The sequence below is a fragment of the Benincasa hispida genome, chromosome 12 (genome assembly GCF_027475165.1).
Source record: "Benincasa hispida cultivar pf3 chromosome 12, pf3_genome.v1.1, whole genome shotgun sequence".
In the NCBI taxonomy this organism is placed as follows: Eukaryota; Viridiplantae; Streptophyta; class Magnoliopsida; order Cucurbitales; family Cucurbitaceae; genus Benincasa; species Benincasa hispida.
The window spans coordinates 62407639-62431215 of NC_143489.1; the positions used below are offsets into that span (position 1 = coordinate 62407639).

Here is a 23577-nt window from a genome sequence, read left to right on the forward strand (position 1 = left end):
CACGCGCAAGTCTAAACGATCGTTTAGACGACGACGTTGCTGTGAAGCACGACCGTCTAGACGATCACATAATAAGCGCTTAAGTAACAAATTTACTCCACGATCGTGTGGTCAGAAACTAAGCGATGAAGCTTGCTGAGCTACACGATGACGTGTCAACATGCTCCCGAGTATCCGATACTCAACGATCGCTTACCCCCATTGTTTACACGACCCGACCAACACTTGATCGTCTTCATCCTCGAAGTATAGCAACTCTTTGTCTTGAAGCTTCATCACGAGCGACTCACAAAGACTCAAACACTTTGAATTTATAGACTCGATAGCAAGTTAATACGCCCAAAAACACAGGGGCCCTTATAATTAACTTTAAATGTAAAAGAATTAAATAACCAGAGGCATCATCCCAGAAAACTCCATTAATTCACATCTACAAAACTATTTAACAATTAAACAAAGTGTAGACATGCTTTATCCACCGAGAAGGTAAATGTTGTTCTATGCATCAATGAATTTGGAATATCATAACCTGGCTCTGATACCAATTAAAAGAAGTCTTATCAAAGAGTACCTATGAGTGGAAGCAAGATCGTTCCAAATTCATTGTGACAGAAACACCGCATTCACAATCAAACATACAAGTTATGCGTTTAACAAATTACGACATGCTTTTCAAACTTAAAAACCAAAGAAACGAGAGACATACTAGTTGAAGAACCCTTCTTCTCTTTAAATCTCGCTCTCGTCAGGAATCGGCAACTCATGCAGTCGCTACGCTCGCCAAGGCTATCGTCCACCAAATCACGTTGTCATCTACCACCTAACGGTCTTCAACACAATTAGGCAGCAAAGGAGGACACGACCAGTCGAAAACCTCGGTATTCTCGGAGTGAGAATCCAGGTGGTGTGGGCTCTGTTGGATTTGGTAGAGGGAAGGAGGAAGGAACAATCATTTACTACAACCAAGCAAGTGGGAGATATCTGAAGTCTATCATATAGACAGGTGCTTGATTGTTTAGGAAAAGGTGCACGATCATGTAGTAAATGAGGCTGATCGTTTAGACGATCATTCAGGTAAATCGCTCTGCGCGCGCGATCGTTTAACAAATATTATGCGATCGTTTAGGTAAGCAGCGTGTGTACACGATCGTTTAGTAAACTTTGAGCTATCGTGTTTGCTCTCGTTTGCTAGGCAATGGGCAGTGTACTAATTCGGGGAGCGATTATCTAATCTCTTTGCAAAATGAAAACCATTTTCATTTTATCCTTCAGTTACGAAAACTGATTGCAACCTCCCACTATCTCATTCGGTTACGGAGAAAAAATCGCCAACAATTATCTTACAATTGGTTAATTAGAAATAAATATAATCATATTATATTTATAACCTATAGGTTAATATCACATTATATGCAACATATAAACCATGCTCTTTTCTCCTCCACTAGGTATAAATCATATTTATATCCTTTTCCTCCAATTAATGTATCTGATACATCATGTCAACTATATCATATATAATCAACCAGTTTAATCATATCATATATAATTAAACTCCCCCTTGTCAATTTGAATACTTCAAACTGACCCAAAAACTGATTCTCAACTTGAATCCATTGAGCTACCAAGAGGACGTTATGGACCTGTGGCTCGAAGCTCCAACGGTACGTGAATAGCTCACTAAACTCTTTAGCCACGAGATCCATCATTCGTTAACTGTCAGGCATTCTACTAAAGACCGACAACTGCAGTCTTCTTACCATAGATATATTTTTGTGTCCATGGGATATAACCAATCAACAGTACGATGACCCTTCACAGATGCTCGTAAGTACAGTTGGGCCAATTTACCGTTTTTCCCCTGTTGTTACATTTAATCCTTTAAGTACTACTGATCCCTTTAATAAACAATACAACATAGTCCTACAATGTGTGGACACCTCTCGAGCCATGAGAAGGTGTGTGGCGCCACATCGTTCAAGCCCCTGAATCAGCCCTTAAGGGAGCAATCTATCTACTTATCTTTGCTTCGGGGAAGAAGTAAATTCCATCTTGTGTAGCTAAGTTCCTAGCTCCCAAATAGACGAATCCCCAAAGTAGCAGGTCTGAGTCAGCAATCTGGCCACTCGCACCCATGAAAATTAAAGGACCGTCCTCAAAGGCAAGAGTTCCCAACTACTCAGGATTGAGGTCATGTTACCTATGGTCATCCTAGTGAAGTGAAGTCTCTATCATGAACGACGTTATATAACGAGCCTATAACACTTCATGGTCCAGTCTTATACAAATTCCTTTATATAGGACGCCCCCACTCGCATGTTTCCACATGAATGATCAGGATCAAACCATCTATAGCAAGTCACAATACTTATAACTATTCTACAAAGCGGGTCGTATCCGTAATGTTACCAAGATAAGGTTTCCCTCCTATATCCATATACTATAGACCATTTTGGTTATCACTTAAGGCATGATCTACCTGTATGTCTCCACACACATACTTAAGTTACAACAACAACCAGGGATCTTAGTTTATTGGTTTGTGGTAAAGCAATTAAAATATCCAATGTTTCATAGACAACAGTGAAGAAAATATCATATATTATTACATCACAAGCGTTTGTTCAATACAGTGTTTACAAACTACAGGATCCAACAAGAGTTTAGGGCATCGTCCTCAACACTTCCTATATCTTTATAAGGTCATGCTATTTTGCATGTTGCGTACTTGTACATATTAGGCTAGTAGCTTATCATAAGTACTCGTGCATTACAATTAGCTTATGGTCATGAGCCAAATATTTTCCATTTGAGAATTTTGGATTCACAGTATATGTTTCAATTGCTCCATCACAACGTACTAAGATAAGTCCTTGAAGGAGGTTAAGAATATATGTTGGATATGATTCCCCATCAATTATCAAATATCTTGAACTCTTGACGGATGATTTAATTACTGTACAATTTACTTATTGTCATTTTAATGAGAAAAATTTTCCAACATTAGGGGAGGAATTATGAAGTTGGAAAAAGAAACTACATGGACTACATCATTATTGTTTCATTTAGATCTCCATACAGATCAATGTGAACTTGAAGTTCGAAAGACAACTCATTTGCAAAATATAGCAAATTAGTTACCAGATGCGTTTATAGATGCAAAGAAATTAACTAGGTCACATATACTCACTGCAAATGTTCTATTGAAATCCCAACATAGTAAATTGTCACTGATGAGTTTAGAACACTCCAGAATCGTGGTAGACCACTGAGTTTCAAAGATATAAAAATCCTCGAAAAAGAAAAATAATCAATAGTAAAAAAGATTTAGTTGAGGAAGTAAATATCCATGAAGAAACCTTGGATATGGTTGATAGTCGAATTAGTTAAGAAAATGAAAGACCTAAAGATAATAAAGAAGTTTCAATAAACTACGTCATGACAAGGAAAAGATAGAAACGAATTAATGTAGTTATTGACAACATTTTTGTGTATAATATTGATCTTGATATTATATCTGAAAATGAGGATTTTGAACTAAAATCTGTTGAAGAATGTTGACAAAGAAAAGATTAGCTTCAGTGGAATTAAGCAATTGAGGTAGAATTAAACTCACTTTCAAAACATCGGATTTTTTGAACCAGTAGTTTGAACACCATAAGGTGTCAAAGTTGTGGGATATAAATGGGTATTTGTGAGAAAAATAAATGAAAATAATGAGGTCACAAGATATAAAGCAAGACTAGTTGCATAAGGTTTTTCCAAGTCTGGATATGCATCTTATGGATGTAGTCACGACATATTTATATGGATCTCTCGATGATGATATTTATATAAGAACTTCATAAGGATTTAACTTACCTGAAATATATAAATCAAATTACTGGGAATTGTATTCAATAAAGTTACAGAGATTACTATATGCATTGAAACAATCGGGATGAATGTGGTTAATCGCTTGAGTGGATATTTGTTGAAAAAGGATATTAAAATAATCCAATATGTCCATGTATTTTTTTTATTAAAAAAATAACAGTCAGGATTTGCTATTATAACTATATATGTTAATGATTTAAATACAATTGAAACTCCAAAATGTTTTCAAAGGCAATAGAATATCTTAAGAAAGAATTTGAGATGAAAGATTTTGGATTTTTTTTTTTTTTTTTTTTGGGGGTCTTGGTTAGCAAAATGAGCATTTAGCATATGAGATATTTATTCATCAATCAACTTATACATGAAAAAAATTTGAAAAGATTTAATATGAACAAAGTACATCCATTAAACATTCTAATGGAAGTCTATTCACTAGATGTGAAGAAAAATATATTTTGATCTCGAGATTATACATGAATAAAATTTGAAAAGGTTTTATATGAACAAAGTACATCCATTAAACATTCTAATGGAAGTCTATTCACTAGATGTGAAGAAAAATATATTTTGACCTCGAGATGATAATGAAGAAATACTTGGTCTTGAAGTACTTAGTGTGATTAGTGCACTTATGTGTCTTACTAATAATACAAGACCAGATATTGCATTTTTCATAAATTTATTAGCTAGATATTGTTCTTCTCCAACAAAAAAACATTGGTATGGAATTAAGTATACTCCATTATCTCCAAGGAACGATCGATAGGGTTTTTAAATAAATCAAATTTTGATCTAGTTAGTTATACGGATTCTGGATATTTATCTGATCCACGTAAAGCTAAATCTCAAAAAGGCTATTTATTCACATAAGGAGAAACTGTTATATCATGACGATCGGTGAAACAAACCATAACGACCACTTCCCCAATTCATGCTGAAGTTCTTGCAATTCACGAGACTAGTTGAGAATGTGTATGGTTAAGATCAATGACTTAACAAATTCATGGAACATGTGATTTAATCTTCTAGTAAAAATCTTCCGACAATATTATACGAAGACAGTACAGCATGTATAACACAAGTCAAAGGAGGATATATTAAATGAGATAAAACGGAGTATATTTCACTCAAGCTTTTCTACAATCGCGATCTTGAAGAAAATAGTGACATTTTTGTATAACAATTTTGTTTAAAGGATAACTTAACAGACTTATTTATAAAATTATTATCAACTACAAATTTTGAAAAATCAGTGCAGAACATTAGAATGTGGCGACTCAGAGATCTCAAGTGATGTTTCTGTGAGAAGGAGCAAATATATTGTATTATCTTAGATGTATAAATTATATGAAATATGTACTCTTTTTCATTCACTAGAAGTATAAATTATATGAAATATGTATTCTTTTCATTCACTTGAAGTATAATTATATGAAATATGCAAATATATTTTATTATCTTAGAAATATAAATTATATGAAATATGTACTATTTTTCATTCACTATAATTTTTTTTCCTTTTGGATTTTTTCCTAGTAAAGTTTTAATGACACATATTTCACATATATCTAATGGGTATCTAAAGTGGAGTATTATAAATATCATAATATATGTGTAAAGTAGATACTCATTTTTAGTGTCAAAGGACCAAGTGAAATTTGCCCATTACTCCATGTTTTATCGATGTGTCTCAAGATTACACACTACTTTCTATTTGCCACATTGTCTATAAATATTGGAATTTTGTGGGTTTTGTAAGAGGATGCATATTGGTGAGAAATACAAATAATTTGGGGTCAACTTCTTCTTTTAATTTTCTATTTTTATTTCATAATTTTAGTTATTTATTTCATATATTTAAATATTTATATGATATTATATTTTTCGATATCGTGTTTCCATTGTAACTCATTTTGCTATTTAATTTTTTTAAAAAAATAAAAAATAAATCTTACGCATAATCTAAATTGACTAAGTCTCAACGTATTCGATCTTGTTTTCTAATCTACGGAACTGAATTTTGTGTGTATATAGACTTCCAAATCTTTTTATTTTATTTTTAATTTTTAATAATTCTGTTATTTTTTTAAAAACATCCTTAAAGCACAATTTTCATATACCTTTTAGATAATAGAAATCTACTAAGGTCATGTTTTGATTAGGTTATTTACTAGTGTTTTGTAATATAATAAAATGTGGGTCCGCTATAAAATTTGTAATCAATAAACATAATTTTATTGGGGAATAGAAAGTCATCAATCCAATTAAATTTGATAATTATGTGTTACCTACACCCTCTTTTTTACTTCCTTATAAAAGCAAACACCACCAATAAATTTTTTTATTACGATTGGATCAATGTGTAGTAAATAAAATTAAAGGAGTCTCATTCATTTTGTGATTGAGGCCTATTACAGTTACGCCATATTTACAAAACCGTAATAAAAATTTGTATAACCATAATTAAATCTTATTGATGTATCAATTGTAATGAGTTTGAATCGCAAACGTAAATAGATTAATTTTGATCGCATTTATTTAAAATTATGAATTTTGTCAAATTTACTATTATCATTACCTAAATGGTAGTTGTAACAATAACTATAAGGGTAATGATAGACGTAATTTTCATACGCAATTGGATTTAATACTTTTTATTCATATTGGGTTGTTTCATTATAGATTTGTATGTAAGGCCATGTATCAATACAAACGTAGAACATAAGTAAACAACACCAAAAGTAACAAAATAGAGCCACTTTTTTATTTCCATTGATTTATTACGTTTTCAATGAGGGTAGATATGACCTTAGTACATGAATGTAAATTCATTACAATTGTGATTTTTTTTATTACGGATTAGTAAATATGCACTAAATTTGTAAAAGTTCATAAACTTAAAGTCCAAATTTAAATATATTTGTTATTAAAATAAATCATAATATTCCTTTATCAATCTAATATGACGAGCCAGGATTGAAATTGATATAGTGGAAGAAAATACCTTATCGAGGATACGTTCGTGTTCACACTACTATGGATATCCAAATGTAAGGCAAAGGATTAAAGTTTTCACTTCTTACAACGGAAAAAACCAAAAAAGCCAAAGGAAGTATTTTCAGAAGGAACCATCAACATCATGTACCAAATATTGGTATAAACTGTTTGCAAAATGTGGGGGGAGGGGGGGGAAATGGCTACATTCAATATTTTCCACACACTTCAAACAAGTCCTTCATTTCTTTCGACTTTTTCCTTTCCTGGCGTCTAATATTTTTACAAACTAACATCAAATCAACTATCTTAGTTACATAGCAATACAAATATCAGATTGCACACCTTCCATGGGAGCAAAAGGGGGGATCAAAACACAAGAAGAAAACCCGGCTCATCGGTTCTGATTGTTTCTGAAAAAATTGAGATCCCAACGACGAATCAAACCATCCATAATATGGCTTGCGGGATTACGGACGACAGTTACGGTTGCCTTCGTATTAGCTGACAAGTCGGCTTCAGCTGAACTTTGGCTAATTGCTGGTGTATTAGTACAAGAGGAGGCCCCTGCACTTTCAGTTCCAGTAGTAGAAGTAAGAGCGGAAGATTCGCTTTTATCGTAACATGAGCGATCAGATACGGAATCCAAATCCCTAGCTACTGAAGTAGATTCTGGTTTAATAGAAACACTGTACTCTTCTGACGTTGAAGCAGATTCTGCTTTAAACTGAGAAAAATGGTCATTTGAAGTGGTGGTGGCTTGCGGATGAAGAACTCCACAATGGTCTATTCGTGAAACTCCACATTCATCCTTCTGCAAAACATCCTTATTGTTGGTACATACACTCGAAGCTTGATTATCTTCCTGAACGTTTTTCATTTTGAAATCCTTCAATGATTCCATTACTGCTTCCATGAGCATCTGAAATTCATTTACCACACAAAAGACAGAAAAACAGCACCTTACAACCTTGGCTGCGTTTCGGAGATTAGACAATAGGAAAATTATTATTAATCAGACTCACCCTTTCTTCCTCCTCGACACTGCACGGGAATCCTGCCAAGTCATCAAGTGGATACTCGACATATTGATCGTCGTCCATCAAGTTTGGTACATTGGGTCCGTAAGGATGGCCATTGGATAATTCGAAACTAATCATATCTGAAGACAAATCTGTGTCATTACTTGTGCTCTGATCCTGCACCACAGCAACATTTATGTCGAACTATGTGAATAAGCTACTCTACTCACACAAGGATTTTCAACATTATTGGGGATGTCGCATGGATAATCAGCCATACCAAGTTTACTGCTGATTGTCCATTGTTAATTAATGGGGCCCAGTCATTCCTCCTCTTTGAGGATATTACAATTTAAACAACAGGGTCGATTCAAAATGTTGTGAGAAGATTACTAATATCGTGAACAGTTCAACCATGCAAAGTACGCATCTTAGATATGCATTTGGAATCTCTAAAAAAAAGGTAAGAAAAAGGAAAACTGAAGCTAGGAAGATACCTGAGATTGGGATTGATGATCTCCAGAAGGAAGATCAGGAGGAACCTGATGCAAGAAGTAAAGTCATGAACTGTCATCCGTGCATGTCTATTTCATTCCAAATTAACCATAAAGTTGTTTTCATCTTCACAGCGCAATAGAGTGCATATATGACGTTACCTCTGTCCGGCTCATAGATCTTTTTGAACGGAGTTCTTTAATAGCACCTTCTGTACTATTAGTTGGTATATCTGTAAATAGGAAAAAAAAAATCATTAAACGAATAGGTCTAGTCAGCCTTACAATCCTGAGTAGAAGTGACAGTAAGGAAGCAGAACATAGTGAATTGTTAAGCCGTGCCTCTTGACGTTGTGGAGGAACCATGGTTAGAGCCCGCTTCTTGCACTGCTCTCCAATAATCCTGAAGGTAAAACATAGTTAGATCATGCAGTTCAACAGAAGTGAAATCCAACAGATACACTGAGGCCTATTTACCTTATTACTGAAGTAGGATGGCATTGCGTTAATATAAATATCCCCTATTTCGTCCTCTGGTGGTTGTAAAACATTGTGGAAGAAGATATTTATAGAGTCAAAGTAAAATTGAGGCCGCGGAGAATTGTGATCACCGTCAAACTTGATAACGTTTTTATCCCCCTGCAAAAAGGACAATTTGATCAATAAATAGTAGCAGTGTAAAGTGTTTGGCAGTTAATAACTAAGCATCTAATAGCTTGTATATATGCCATCAAAACCTAAGTGAGTGAGGATCGTTGGAAATAATTGGATATTAACTTCTCGATGATGATGATGATTATTGGCGGGGGTGGGGATAAGGAATAGTTTATTAACCATGACTATATGTGAATACAAAGGGGAGGGTGTTTTTCTTTTGGGGGGGAAGAAATACAAAGGGGAGGTTAAACGAGAGATTTTGTAAAATATTTGGATAGGCAGCTAAACATAAAAATTAAACATGAAGAATCCTGTATTTGAATATGCTTCTTGAGGTTCATCAAATAAGAAGAAGCTGGAGGGAAAGACGAAGGGAAACCCAAAAACTTCTTGGGAAAGATGGAGAGAAACCCAGAAACTTTTTATAAGAACACTGCTGATGGTTGAAACCCTGGAATATAGTCCAATATTTTAGCAGAAGTATTTGACAGAAGATTATGTGTGATTCAAAATCCTTTTTGCATGAAGTTGCTTCGACTCTTGAACGAAAGAGTTTCAAACAAAATTCATCCTATATTTCAGCATCTTTAACTTTTTGGGCAAGGGTAGAACCTCTGAAGCTTTACAAGGTGCTGCAGGCTACAGCTACAGCTACACTCCACGTGTTTTCGGATCATTACGAATCTAATACATAGTATACAAAATCCATAGCATTGTTCTGCATTTGAATCGCTTTGTTCATAATAAAGTTACCCACTCGGGCCACTTCAAACCCAAAACTTTTTGCTTCCCCCCACCACCACCAAAAAAAAAAAAAAAAATTTAAATAAGAACTTCATAACAAGAGATATTTGGGTGACGAGGATTTACCACGTAGGCATCAAATATTTGGTCCGAGTGATGAGGTCGTATAAAGTCATCGTCGATGGCATGCCCGATTAGCACCGGTACAAAGCAAGATTTTGCCACCTAGACAAAACAATGTTGGATCAATCTCACTTGAAATGGCAAGCATTAAAGATAAAAAGAAAGCTTATGAAGAACTTAACGTTTCATTCTCAATTTCTGGCTGAACTAGTATTGCTGCATTTTTTTCAATCAATTCATTACCCAAAAATGGAAAACAAGTCACGGGTCAACTAACAATTTTTTCCCCATAAGAGAGACATAAACAATTATTTATTAAGAAACAACGTGGCCAGAAAAGGAGCAACCTAAAAGGGCGGAGGGACAAGGAGTCCCCTCTCCTAGAGAGAGAGGCAACAAAAACACCTAATCTAAGTTGATAGTGAAAGTGGTGTAATTACAAAAGACGTGTTGGCGAACTCCAATTAAAGGTTGTGAACTGGACAAAAATTTTCATGCAATTAGCATCTAAAGAATAGTTTTTTTCTTATAGCAGCCCCAAGGAAAAAAGAAAACATGCACAGCAATTCTTCACTCTATTAATTAGCATGCAAATGAGAATTCATAAAAGGAGCTCATAGTACACCTAGCTGATAATAGATAGAATGTTACCTTAATGGTGTTCAGGTCCATGATGTCAAATTTTGCCTTCTTCAGGATAGCTCTTCGCATGTATTGAATAGCAAACTTCACCTAAAATCACACAAATAATGCAACAGTTAAGATGTCCGAACATCAACCACTTATCATCAAAAGAACATTAATTGCAACATCTGAACCCAATCAATCACGTGCACATCTTTGAACTTTGGAATAACTTTAGAAAATAGCAGTTGTGACTTGTGACTTGTGAGATAATTTAAAATTTGTTTCGACCACCCCACTTATTGGTCCCAATAAAAGAAATGGACTAGAACATTGCTACAAGAGGAACTTCTCAGTTCAAGCTTTGGAAGATTCAAAATCAGTGAATGGTTCTTACTGTGAATTTAGGTAAACGAAACTTATAGGTTTCGACAAGTTCCATCATTAGCTCAACCAGGTCAGAGAAAGGGCTGTCCAAAACCATCCCTGCAATTGAAGGATCCTCAGCCCCATACATTAGGCTGTTTGAAACAAAGCAAGTTAGTGGAAAATGAACAAAACTAGATAAGATTCGAACATTATCAAAGGCTGAGATATAGATCACTGTTGTTTTTAGATAAGGACCAAAATTACAATGACTTGTAATTTTAAGTTCTTTCCCATGAGGAAAATTATATATTCCATTCAAATTACTTGTGAAACAAATCAATCAAATTTGTAATATAGATAACACCATAGTGAAGAAACACAATACATATTTTATTATGACTTTGCACATATCTTGACCAACTGGGCCTCCTTTTTGTAACCCTTTAGTCCTCATGGGGATTCCTCATCTTTCCCTCTTTTGTTTGGTCATTTTCATCAATATAAAGCCAAAGTTTCTTATTAGTTTAAAAGAACCACAAGAAAGAAGAGTACTTTGATTAAATTTGAAGACTGAGAATTTCCCACATTTTGCTTCAGAATGATTATAAAGTCATTTTTTTCATTTTTTTCTTTGTTGGCCAACTCAGTTAAAGTTCATCTTTTTCTCTCTTGTGCGGATCCCACCCACCCACAACGTCTATTTTTTCCCTGCTTTGAAAAGTTTGAATTCTTAAGGTCAGATTCTTTGCCAAGCAGACCTCTCATGAGAGGATCAACATTATGGATCGTATTCAGAGGTCATCTTTTATGTTGATCAACGTTTAATAGTGTAGGTGTGTAAAAAGGCCACAAATAGTTGGAGCATGTGCTGTGAGATTGTCATTATCATGGAGGTCTTATTCCATCTTTCATCGTGTGATAGAAGGGCTCTTTTATCTTTTTCTTTTTCTTTTTCATTTTTTCCCCTTTTTTGCAGCTTTGTGGAATATCTGGCTTGAGAAAAACGGGGATCTTTATTGAAATGGAAAGGTCTTGGAAGAAGGTTTTGGCTCGGCTAGGTTCAACACCTCCCCCTTTAGGCTTCCATCCTAAGAACTTCAACAATCATTTATTTCTTATTCTATTTGATGAAAACCCATTTTTTGTAACTTTTTTTTTTTTATACTTTTTTATCCATGTTTGGACCAACTTGCACACACTTCGATTATTCTCAAGATAGGTCTGATCCAACTGCATGTTGTTGGCAAGGTAATTTTCAGGATATTAATTCTCAAGTAGGTGACTACCATGGTTTGAACCTATTCTCACAAGTTTTTATTATTTATATTGCTCTCGCTGACAACCTAGGGTGGTTTTTTGAGATATTTTTATTTGTTGGCTCATTTTGGCTGGAATTTTTTCTTTTTATTTCTCGTATGTTCGATCATTTCTTCTCGATCATAGTTTGTTCTCTTTATTGAAGAAAAATTATGGCCTAAATATTTTTGGTGCCAGATGAGAGTTCCTTTTCCCTCTTCCACACAACATTATGTTGTCTAAGCCTTTATTGTTTACATAACTCTTATTAAGGACTAGGTCAACTCACGGTGGTTTTTGTGATACATTTGTCGGCTCATTTTGGCTTGGACTTCTCCTCTTTATTTCTCATGTATTCTCTCATTTGTTCTAAATAAAAGTTGTTATCTTTATGAAAGAGAAACTATGGCTAAAGTAGATTTTTCGTGCCAGATGAGATTCTTTCCCCCTTACATCAGTATCAAACTTCAATATAGAATTATATGACCAATATAATTTAAAAACACGATGGAACCAACTACTCACTAGCAAAGGCCAACCCCACTCCACAAATGCACTTTTGGAGTTGAATTAATATCAACGAGAAAGTTGGGTACATAAACGTAAAACAATTCATCTCCCTCAACAAATGGACTAGTGGGAAGATAGAAGTAGAAGGCAACCTGGTAACGGCACCCATAGAACGGCCCCATAGGCCAATCAAAGAGACATTTCCATCTGCCCGCAAATACTCAACCACAGCTTTCAGATCATCCTTCTGAAAGAGTTTCAAAAAGTTCAAAATTATATATTGAGGGAATGAAAATGGCAACATGCATCAAGCATCCTAATCGTCAAGCAAAAGACCTACAAGCAGCAGTCAATTATTCTAGTCTTCAGTGATAAAGATCACCGAGGACATGTAGATAATAAAATGTGTAGGGTTTAAACATAGGAGCGTGATTCTGAGTAACTAATCCATGCCATGTGGTATAAAAATGATTCTCTGCCATTTAGGAAGAATGTACACAGTATACTGCGAGTCTGCAATAGAATTCTAAATAACTTCTAATAGAAAATGAACTATTCCAAGAAACTAGAGACACTTCAACTCAAGAAAAGAGGGGATATCTTAGACACTTACTTCATTCCACCCCAACGTGACATGCTCACCCCCAGAAAGTCCAGAACCAGAAAAATCAAGAGCAAACACAGTGATGTTAGAAGGCAGTAATATTATGGCAGCCTCACTAGCATCTGCTCGACACCCACTGTTGCAAATCAAATAAGTACCAATCAGAATGCATGAATTAATCCAGTGATTTAAATTATTCTTAACAAAAAGGATTCACATAACGAGATGCATTTCTAGCAGGAAACCAGCAGCAAATATTTCTAAATTGAATTTCCAAGATCAAAGCTAATAAGTATGCAATCTGTTATATCACTTACAAGGGAAGAACTAGTTCAAATATGTAATTACTAATTAGGTATAAATTTTCAGATATAACTCACCTGTTACCATGGCAGTAAATTACACAGGGTAGAGGCTTTCCCTCAGGACTAACAATAGGCAAGTAATGACTGCACTGAAGTACATCTCCCCGACTGTTTTTAACCTGCAATAGTGTTAGGGTGTTCTTAACATAACAGAAAAGAGAAAATTTATCTCCATGAACCAGCAAAGTGAAGGTAGTAGATGTCAAGATTGTTAGATGGTGTGGATGCCTTCAGTCTCAAACACATTAAAGAGAAAAGAGAAAAAACAAACGAACAAACATTCAAACAGACCACAGCCAACCAATCACATTAAAGAAATACTATAACCTAGATGGCAGAAAATTTGTTTCATCTATTTGCCTCTACATATAGGAAATGAACCTCTGCTGGAACTGGAGAATATCCATTCACATTCAATTTAAGATCTGAATGCTATAAGTCAGATAACAGATCTTGGTTGGAACTTATATTTTGACTTACCCAGAATAGTTTTGAACTTGAACTAGGGAATGGGAGAGAAAATAAAACCAAGTTGCCCACTTCTAGAATAATTGAAAAATGACCAGAGGATGTCCTCTCAAGTCAGCTACTTTTGAAGCCGAAGAAATTATCCATCCACGTGTCGAACACCAAAAGTTACCGCTACAAGTTAAGTCACTATTTCTCTAAAGTTGGCCCAAGTGTTGCAAGTATTAAGAGGGGAAGATCAATTACCTTCAAATTATCAAATAAGTCTAGAGAAATTCCTCATACCTCTAGTTATTATTACTGAGCTTGAGACTTCGTCCAAGAGTGTCCAATGATTTTGAGGTTGCCTCCCAATACTTCCCAAGAATCCTCACACACAATTGATAAGCTTTTGGGTTCAAGCCAAAAATCCTTTCTCCACTTTAGGTATAAGTGCCATCAGACACATGCATGCGTTGAAGTTTTTTGGAATAATGCAAGTCCTTCATATTAGCTAATATGTTCAATAATATTTTCCTGTGCGCATGTATGCAGTTAAAGATTTCACAGAAGGCAAAGATTTCAATTGGTCAATGCTATGAAGGCTTTTACTCGGGAATTATGGTTGAAAAGAATTTTCGAATTGTCAGTAGGAAGGGGCATGCTTAGGAAGAAGTCTTTAAATCAGCAAGTTTCAAAGTTCCTCATGGTGTTCACTTTGTAGTTATTTTTTATTAATTAATTAATTTATTTTGAAACTGAAACATTTCATAAGGGCTTTTGCTAAATTCATTTTTAGACAAGGCTACAGAGAGATATAATGGGGAGGGAGGTGTGGAATTCATGGCGTCGTTAGTCTGGAAATTCTCTTTCTTTTTCTATTTCTTTCTTCTGTACTGCCTCTTTGTAAATGTTCACTATATCAATAAGTTTGTTTCGTTTTCAAAGAAAGAGCATCATTATCATAATGAAGAACCAAGTTCTTTTCTAAGGGAAACCATGTATGGGTTGACAGAAGAAGGAGCAACCACTCCCTTGCTAGAATTAGGACATAACTTCATCTTCAATAACTTATTGATAAATGTTCACTATATCAATAAGTTTGTTTCGTTTTCAAAGAAAGAGCATCATTATCATAATGAAGAACCAAGTTCTTTTTTAAGGGAAACCATGTATGGGTTGACAGAAGAAGGAGCAACCACTCCCTTGCTAGAATTAGGACATAACTTCATCTTCCACGACCATCAAATTTATTGATCTCAGCACAAATCCCTTTGCTATGTGAATGATTCACAACCCTCGCAACAAACTCATTGCTTCTTAAATCTAAAAAATTAGGAGGTCCCTTAAAGCCCCAGTGATTCAATTCAGCAAGACCAAACAATGAAAAAAGATGGAAAGCAGACTATATATGTGCGATACTATACTACCTCTAAATCTACTATATATCTTAGTCCCAAAGATATGTTCTTCGTGAAAATTGATTTGATGGGTACAGCCACCCCCTTTCCCAGAGAGACCAACCTCATTCGGTGAGAGTTCCAGAATTCTCAAACATCCCAGACAGTTAAAAACTAAAAAAACTCCACCTCTTAACATGTATGACCCGCTATCTTTTGTAATTGACGGCCATAGGGAAGCTATACAATGAACTTATTTTAAAGTGTCAACAACCCGTACTGAAATCATGACACATTAACTTTTCTATAGATATGAGGGACCAAACTGACTTTATAAGTTTCAGTAAAATTTAACCAAGCTCAACGTAGATGGAGCAAATCAATGGAGAAGTCCAAGAAAGAAAATTGACGACACAGTTACATTTATGATATGAAATCGTACCTCCAGATCCTTCCTTTGATACAACTTTCCTCTTAGCGTGAACTCATCTTCTAGTAAATCATTGTTTGGGTCGTATTCAGCTCTGTGAGTAAAATTGAGAAAAGTTGAAGCCTCTCCGAGTTACCAACGTTTAATTTAATGAAATGAATAAAACAAAAGTGAAGTAACAAAATGAGAGGAAACCGCAACGTATATCGTAAAAAATGTCCAATTATTAAGCAATAATTATAGAACACAGTACCAATCGAAATAAGAAACGAAAAATGAACGGATCCACATTTCAATATCATTAAATCGCAGAGATCTCATTCAAGTCAGAAATACCCAAAAAGGGAAAAAGTGTAAACTATCATACACCAGGCGTAACAGAACCTTAACAAAAACGAAAGGGAAGGCAATATTTAGATCTCAACCTACAAGGCACCTCCATTACCTCGATGGAACCCATGTAGAATTCAAATTTCAGGGACCTGAGTGCTAAGATTAGCAAAGAGATTAACAGAAGGACTTTAATTTCTCAAAAAACAGAGCAAAATAAAATACTTAATATCATAGCTCCAAACATCCATCACTCTCTAGCCTTTCACAGCACCAAAACAAACGCACTCACGCACCAAATTCCAACTCTAATACTAGTAATTCAACAGAAAAAAGAGAGAAACAAATCTAGAAAATGATCAGAAACTTTACCTGGGGGGACGAATGATGAAGTTGATCAGCTGCTCCATCAGATTCAAAGAAAAAAAGACGAAGCAACCGATCTGTATCTCTTACCCAAACTGATTCTGGGTTTCCTTGAAAGAAGACGGAGTAAGATAATACGAATTCACCAATGAAGGAGATGAAATCAAAGAGAGAAAAAATTAGAGGAACAAAAAGAAAAAAGGATTATTCGCTGAAAGGAATGAAAATGGAGAAGAAGAATAGAAGGTGGCTTTCTTTATTAACTTGCGTTTTGTATATACTTTTGTTCGTTTATTGGGCTTTCGATTTTCGAAGCCGCCTTTCTACATCCGATGTCTATCTGTCTCCGTTCCCGTCTCCGTCTCTCCGATCTTCCTGCGCGTGTCAACACGCGCGTTACATAGCGCGTACCTGTGCCTCTTCTCGGATGTGCTTTTTTCCCGCGACGCTTCCGTTTGGGCCTGTGGGGCCTATTTTCGTGGGCTTAACTGGGCCTTGGCCCAATGGTGTTTTCGTAATTATGAAATGATTTGGAACATTTATCGAGAAGTCCATCCTCCTCTCTCCTCTCTCTGCCAAGATATTAAGATGTACAAGAAACATAGTTTGGAAGATTGAACTTTCAACTTTTTAAAATAAAAATCATATCAATTATCATTAAATTAAGTTCACTATGACGAATAAGATTATATAGTAATTCAACCCTGAAATATGCATCCACCATGCAAGATGATTTGTTGCTTCTTAATTGAAAACAACACAATGCATTAAAAGAAGTAAAAATGCTATGAGTAACAACACAATGCATTAAAAGAAGTAAAAATACTATGAGAAACCTCATTCATCACGGCCTCGAAGAATGTCAAAAGAAGATGGAGGCATGGAGAAATTAAAAAAATGTTATAATGTATATGTGTTAATTAAATGATTTTTTTTTTCAACACGTGGGGAAAAAAATCGAACATCTGAACTCAAAGTTCATGGTAGAAGTAAATAAAGTTTAATACTAATATGATTGAGTAAATAATACATATAACAGATAGAGCAGAGCTCGACTAGCATCCGTATGTGTTATCAACAACGAAGTTAGTGGTTTGAAATCCCACCCCTATTATACTACTACTAATAATAATAATACATATATATCTTTTGGGGAAAATTGTCTTTTATTTATTTATTTTATTTGTTTTAATGAGCGAATCTAAACATATATGAAAATAAATTTCAAGTTTGATTTAGTGGGAAAAAATCACAAATGAAATAGCATAACTTTGGAGCTTGGAGTTGAAAGGAAAAATATGATAAGATGTATGATTCACATGTGCTTCACGTATATTTGTTTTCATTTTTATATATGTATTTACATCTATTCACATAAATAAATAATGAATTTAACAACATGAGTCTACAAGAGTTGTTTTTGTTGGAGAATGAAAGAAAGTAAAACATTTGAATATTGAAACATAAAAATTGATTTAATTGTGTAGATTAAATTTATTGTTAGAGAACTTCAAATTTGATTGAAACAATCAAATTAAGATTTTCATGTACAAAATAAACATGTACGAAAGCTAAACTTGTAATTTCTTCAAATTGAATGAGTTGTATTTGATTTTTTTCAATAAAAAACTAGATTGAGTTTGACAAATGTTTCAATTTTATATTTTGGATAATTACTAAGTTGCTAGCCCATAAATAGCAACTCGTTTCTTCATTTGTAGCACCACATTTCAAATTGAAGAGTTATCTCGTTTCTTTATCTCCTTTTATCTTGAGTTGAGAGCAAGTATCCAATAGTTCTATTAAATATGTGTAGTTTGAGATTGCAATTCTATTGGAAACGGCAAGACCCTCAAACGACGAACAAGATGGCAAAAAACGGTCAGGTCACAGCGGTCAAGCAAATAATAAAACTTGCAAAACAGAAGCTCGTTATAGGCTGAGTCATTGAGTTCGCTCTCTTTAAGACATTTCGCGGCTCTACCGAAGTGTGAAAGCAGGTCAGGAATACTGCCACGTCGTCCCCAGGATAAAATAGCCTAAATAGAATACCCGATCAGAAATGCACCGTTACCGACCGGAACACACACTCTTTCTGACTGACTGCTCGAAAAACGGAAAGTAGAATAGGAAGAGAGGAGAGCTTTTGATTAGAGAATGGAAGGAAGTGGAAAATGAGTTGTGCTTTGAACTGATGAAGGCCACGCATTTTATAGGCTTTCAGCGTGGAACTGTCGCGTGAGAAAGATGCTTGCAACCACAGAACATGCGAGGGTGCGCCAAAAAAACGGTCGAAAGACACGCGTGTGGAGGACCAAGTTTTTCCGATTTTAATTATTAAAAGAGATAAAAATAATAAAAATAATAATATTTTTATTAAAAAATAATAATAATCACACACCTCACACCACCACCGTCCACTGAACCCAATTTCGTCTATCTCCTCACTCCCTCCAAAACATAGGTACCCTTAGGGCCCAAATCCAAAGCCCGATGTTGTAGTACAAAAGGGAGGCTTCTAAATCAAAATCTTACAATATGGGATTCTCCAACCAAATGTTGGTTCCCTCTTATTTTTGAAAATTAAATTTTCACCCAACAAATTCAATCAGAGTTAGTCGTTGTATCTCACTAAGATATTCATTGTAATTTGCTTGCAACCCGTATTAGTGAATAATTGTTTTTGGGATATTACTTATCATAAGCGTGCTTCGACTACGTTTTGAATCATTAAAGGTTTTGAGTTTTTTTTTTTCAAGTCATTGATTATTTCCATATCTAAGTCTTGTTACATCATCAAGCTTACGTTTTAGTTTAAATATTATAAATTGAGTGCACTATTTTTTAATTGTGGTATGATCAATTTGCAGTGTATTTAATTCTTATTTACCAGTTCCCCCAACAGTTTTGACACCAACTTCAAACTTTAAGAATTAAATTTAAAACTTAAAACTTTAATAGTTAAAATAGGAATTTTAAGAGTTTGAAGGTATATTTGGAACCAATTCATACTTTAGGTGCTATTTAGGAAATAGGAATGGATTAGGTTTAGAATGAGTTGGATTTGAAAGCCCATGTTTTGTTTGCTTATAATCAAAACCCGATTTGTAATCCATCCCATTTTGGATTCCCACCTTTCACTCCCCACCATTTTCAATTCCTCGGTTTACATACCACTTTGGCCTTCCCATTGGTTTGTAATAAAGTCTCTCGAATGAAGGAGTATATAAGCATGCAGCAGAAGCAGCAAGGATCAATAAGCATTCTAATTCATTAATCTTAGCTGTAAATAAAGCATGCTCATACAATAATAAGAGGGTTTCAAGTCATGCCTTTGTAGAACCTCTTGAAACTCGAATTCAACTACAAATCTTCTCCAATTCTTCTTGCGAACCACCTCAAGATCTTCCCTACTATTCTCTTGGAGCTTTAGATTGAGTTGTGTGACTCAAAATAAGTTTGAATGAAGGGAATTTGGAGAATAACACCAATGATGCAACTTGAAGAACTCTTCTTCAACCTTACAAGTTTTCAACAAAACTTCAGCAAGTTCTAATAGTTTACATGCCTGATTTCCACTTCCATCTTCTCTATTTATTGCAGAATATTCATGCATAGAAGAAGTGCAACTCATGCTTAGCGAATTTAAGCAAGAACAAGTGGAAAATTGAGTGAGCTAGTTGGTTAGGTGAGCGGAGAAATCCAACATTTCCCATTTTTGTGTTTTTCTATTTTCTAATTTCAAATTGATTTCCAAAATCAACTTAATTTAAAAAATGAAATTATTATTAATTTTACTTCACAAATTAATTTTAATAATAAAAAATTAATTAAACAATTTAATTAATTCTAAATAATTTAATATCAAATATCAAATTAATTTTACACAAATTCCACCTTCATGAATTTAATATTTAAATCATAGTTAAATATTGATTCATTCTCTAATTCTGTTTAATTATAATTTGAACGTTTCAAAATAACTTATCACGCTACTTTAAAGCTAATCCATTTACGAGCTAGTAGGGGGACCTCGTGGACCTATAGGGGCTCCAACGATCCGAGATTAATTGGCTAAACTCTTTACACCAAATTAATCCTCATTCGTTAACTAATGGGTCACTCTACTAAAGCTCATAGTTGCATTCCCTCACTGTAAATATATTATGTCCATATGATTTAACCATAATTAGTAAGTCGACCCTTCACAGGTTGTTTGTAATAATGGCTGGGTCAAATATTTGTTTTATCCCTCGAGATTACGTTTTATTTCTTAAGTTCTTACTAGTCCTCTAATGAACAATTGGTTTGTGCTCTAGTTACTAAACCAGAACCCTCTGAGCCTAGTGAGAGGGTGGGGCCCCTTGTTCAATACCTGGAATCAGTACTTAAGATAACAACCTTTCTCCTATCCCTAAATCGGGTAGGCATAAATACCGTCTTGCACCCCATATTCCCAATTATCTATCCGGTCTTACCCCTGAAATGGGAGGCTTATTGAGTCGGTGCTATTGAGTCAACTCTCATATATGCAAATTTAAGGATAATCCCAAATAAACAGGAGTTTGTAGTTAGCACATGATTAAGATTGAGTTACCTATGTCATATAAGTGAAATAGTTAGTCTTATACAGTAAACAACGTTATAAAGTAAGAGTGACTTATTTCTTGGTCCGATCCTATGCAAACTCATTGCATAGGACGCCTATACTCCTCATGTCATTACATGAACGAATCTGGATCACTTCGTTTGTAGTATCTTTACAACTTTTTGTAACAACTACAGAGTGGGCCGCATTCAATAGTGTTACCAGAATAAGGTACCCAATCTTAGTCATGTGCTGTAAATCATTTTAGCTATTTACTCGAACTTGATTCATCTCTATGTCTCTATATAAAGCTCAAGTATGCATATAATAGTCATGGATCTTAATTTATTAGATTAAGACTTTTACGTATGCAATTTATAGAATCAATAATAAGTTTATTGATCATATAATATGTTTATCTTTTACAAACTATGAGTTTTAAGACATAAAACCCAACAATACTCCCACTTAGACTAAAACTCCAGTGGATCAATATATATAAATATATACAATGTTGAGTTACACTAAGAGAATAAAAAGTATGAATATAGTAAACTAGGCATTAAATACTCATAAATTCCCCCACTTGCCTTAGTGAAAAATAGACATAATCCTATTGAGTGACCCCTGAACACTTTAGCTGAGAGGATCTTTGTAAATGGATCAACTAAGTTGTCTTGTGAGGCTATCTGTGTGACAATCACACCTCCTCTGTGTACAATCTCCCTGATGAGATGGTACTTACGCTCGATGTGCTTTCCTCTTTTATGGCTTCAGGGTTTCTTTGAATTTGCAACTGCTCCACTGTTGTCACAATAAAGGGTGACAGGCATGTGTATATTGGGAACTATTTCCAGGTCAATCAGGAACTTTTCGAGCCATACTGCTTCACTTGCAACTACATACTTAACTTCCATTGTGGACAGCAATACAACTTTGCTTGATAATTTTTCACATAATTGCTCTTCCATTCAGAATGAATACTGACCCCGAAATTGATTTCCTAGAATCAATATCGGTTTGGAAGTCAAAATTAGTGTATCCAGTAAGGATCAGATCCTTAGCACTATACACGAGCATATAATCTCTCGTTCTCCGAAGATACTTGAGAATATTCTTAACGACAATCCAATTATCATTCCAGGATTGGACTGAAATCTGCTAACTATTCCAATGGCATAGCATATATCGGGATGAGTACACAACATTACATACATTAAACTCTCTGTTGCTGATGCATATGGGATTCGTTTCATATCCTCAACCTCTTGAGGTGTCTTATTACTTTGTTCCTTAAACAAGTGAATTCCATGTCTGAAAGGCAACGTTCCTTTCTTGGAATTTTGCATTTTATACCTAGACAATATTTTGTCTATACAAGATGCTTGAGACAGTGCTAATATTCTGTTCTTGTAATTTCGAACTATTTGGATCCCAAAAACATATTGTGCTTCTCCCAAATCTTTCATTTGGAATTGCGTAGCTAGCCATCTTTTAACGTCAGCTAGAAATTCTACTTCATTCCCAATGAGTATAATATCGTCAACATACAACACCAAAAAAGTGACAGTTTTGTTAACGATTTTCTTGTATACATAAGGTTCGTCGACGTTTTGTTCAAAGCCATAAGATTTGATCGCAGTGTCAAATCTCATATTCCAGGATCTAGATGTTTGTTTCAACCTATAAAGAGATCATTAAGTTTGCAAACCTTTTGCTCTTGACCCTGTTCAATGAACCCTTCTGGTTAAGACATATAGATACTCTCTTCAAGATAGCCATTCAGAAAGGCTGTCTTGACATCCATTTGCCATATTTCATAATCATAAAATGTAGCTATCGACAAGAGTATTCTAGTTGACTTTATCATGGCAACCGAAGAGAAGGTTTCTTCATAATCTACCCCCTCTTTTTGGGTAAACCCTTATGCCACAAGTCTTGCTTTGTAGGTTTGTACCTTACCAGCTTGGTCTTGTTTCCTCTTGTAGATCCATTTGCAACCGATGAGTTTTATCTTTTCAGATTGATCTGCAAGATCCCATAAATAATTGAAATACGGTCCATGGCTTTAATCCTCGGTCTTTATCCACATCATTTATTTTTTGTTTGAAAGACAATGGATCCTCTAAGCCATCATCTGGTATGATGACTTGAGTTTCACTGTTTCAGTTAAACCCATGTACCGATCAGGCTGTTGCACAACCCTCCCATTACGACGAGGCATTCTTAGCTCTTGAGAAGGATGTGAAGTACTAGTTCAATTAACAACTTTTGTTGATGGACCTGCTCTATCAACAACTCTTATTGATTAATTTATCGTTTTTCTGGACATTTCATC

At 34.8% G+C, this 23577-nt stretch overlaps 1 protein-coding gene across 1 annotated transcript; it reads right to left on the reverse strand.

Annotated features, from left to right (window-relative positions):
- Positions 1-7085: 7085 nt before the first annotated feature.
- On the reverse strand, positions 7086-17019 carry LOC120067303 (uncharacterized). The gene is made up of 14 exons (XM_039018845.2): positions 16658-17019; positions 15968-16049; positions 13694-13797; positions 13323-13449; positions 12862-12956; positions 10932-11055; positions 10562-10642; positions 9914-10012; positions 8864-9025; positions 8729-8789; positions 8549-8619; positions 8390-8434; positions 7896-8069; positions 7086-7792 (listed from the first exon to the last, which is right to left on the reverse strand). The coding sequence occupies exons 1-14, from the start codon at positions 16693-16695 to the stop codon at positions 7265-7267; spliced, it is 1791 nt and encodes a 596-aa protein (XP_038874773.1). The 5' UTR covers positions 16696-17019; the 3' UTR covers positions 7086-7264.
- Positions 17020-23577: the final 6558 nt, after the last annotated feature.

Coding starts and splice junctions, on each gene's coding strand:
- LOC120067303 (XM_039018845.2), bottom strand. CDS start 16,695: ATGGAGCAGCTGATCAACTTCATCATTCGTCCCCCCAG. Junction 12,957..13,322: donor TCACGTTGGGGTGGAATGAA/GTAAGTGTCTAA, acceptor AAACTCTTTCAG/AAGGATGATCTGAAAGCTGT. Junction 9,026..9,913: donor AAATATTTGATGCCTACGTG/GTAAATCCTCGT, acceptor TCCTTTTTGCAG/GGGGATAAAAACGTTATCAA.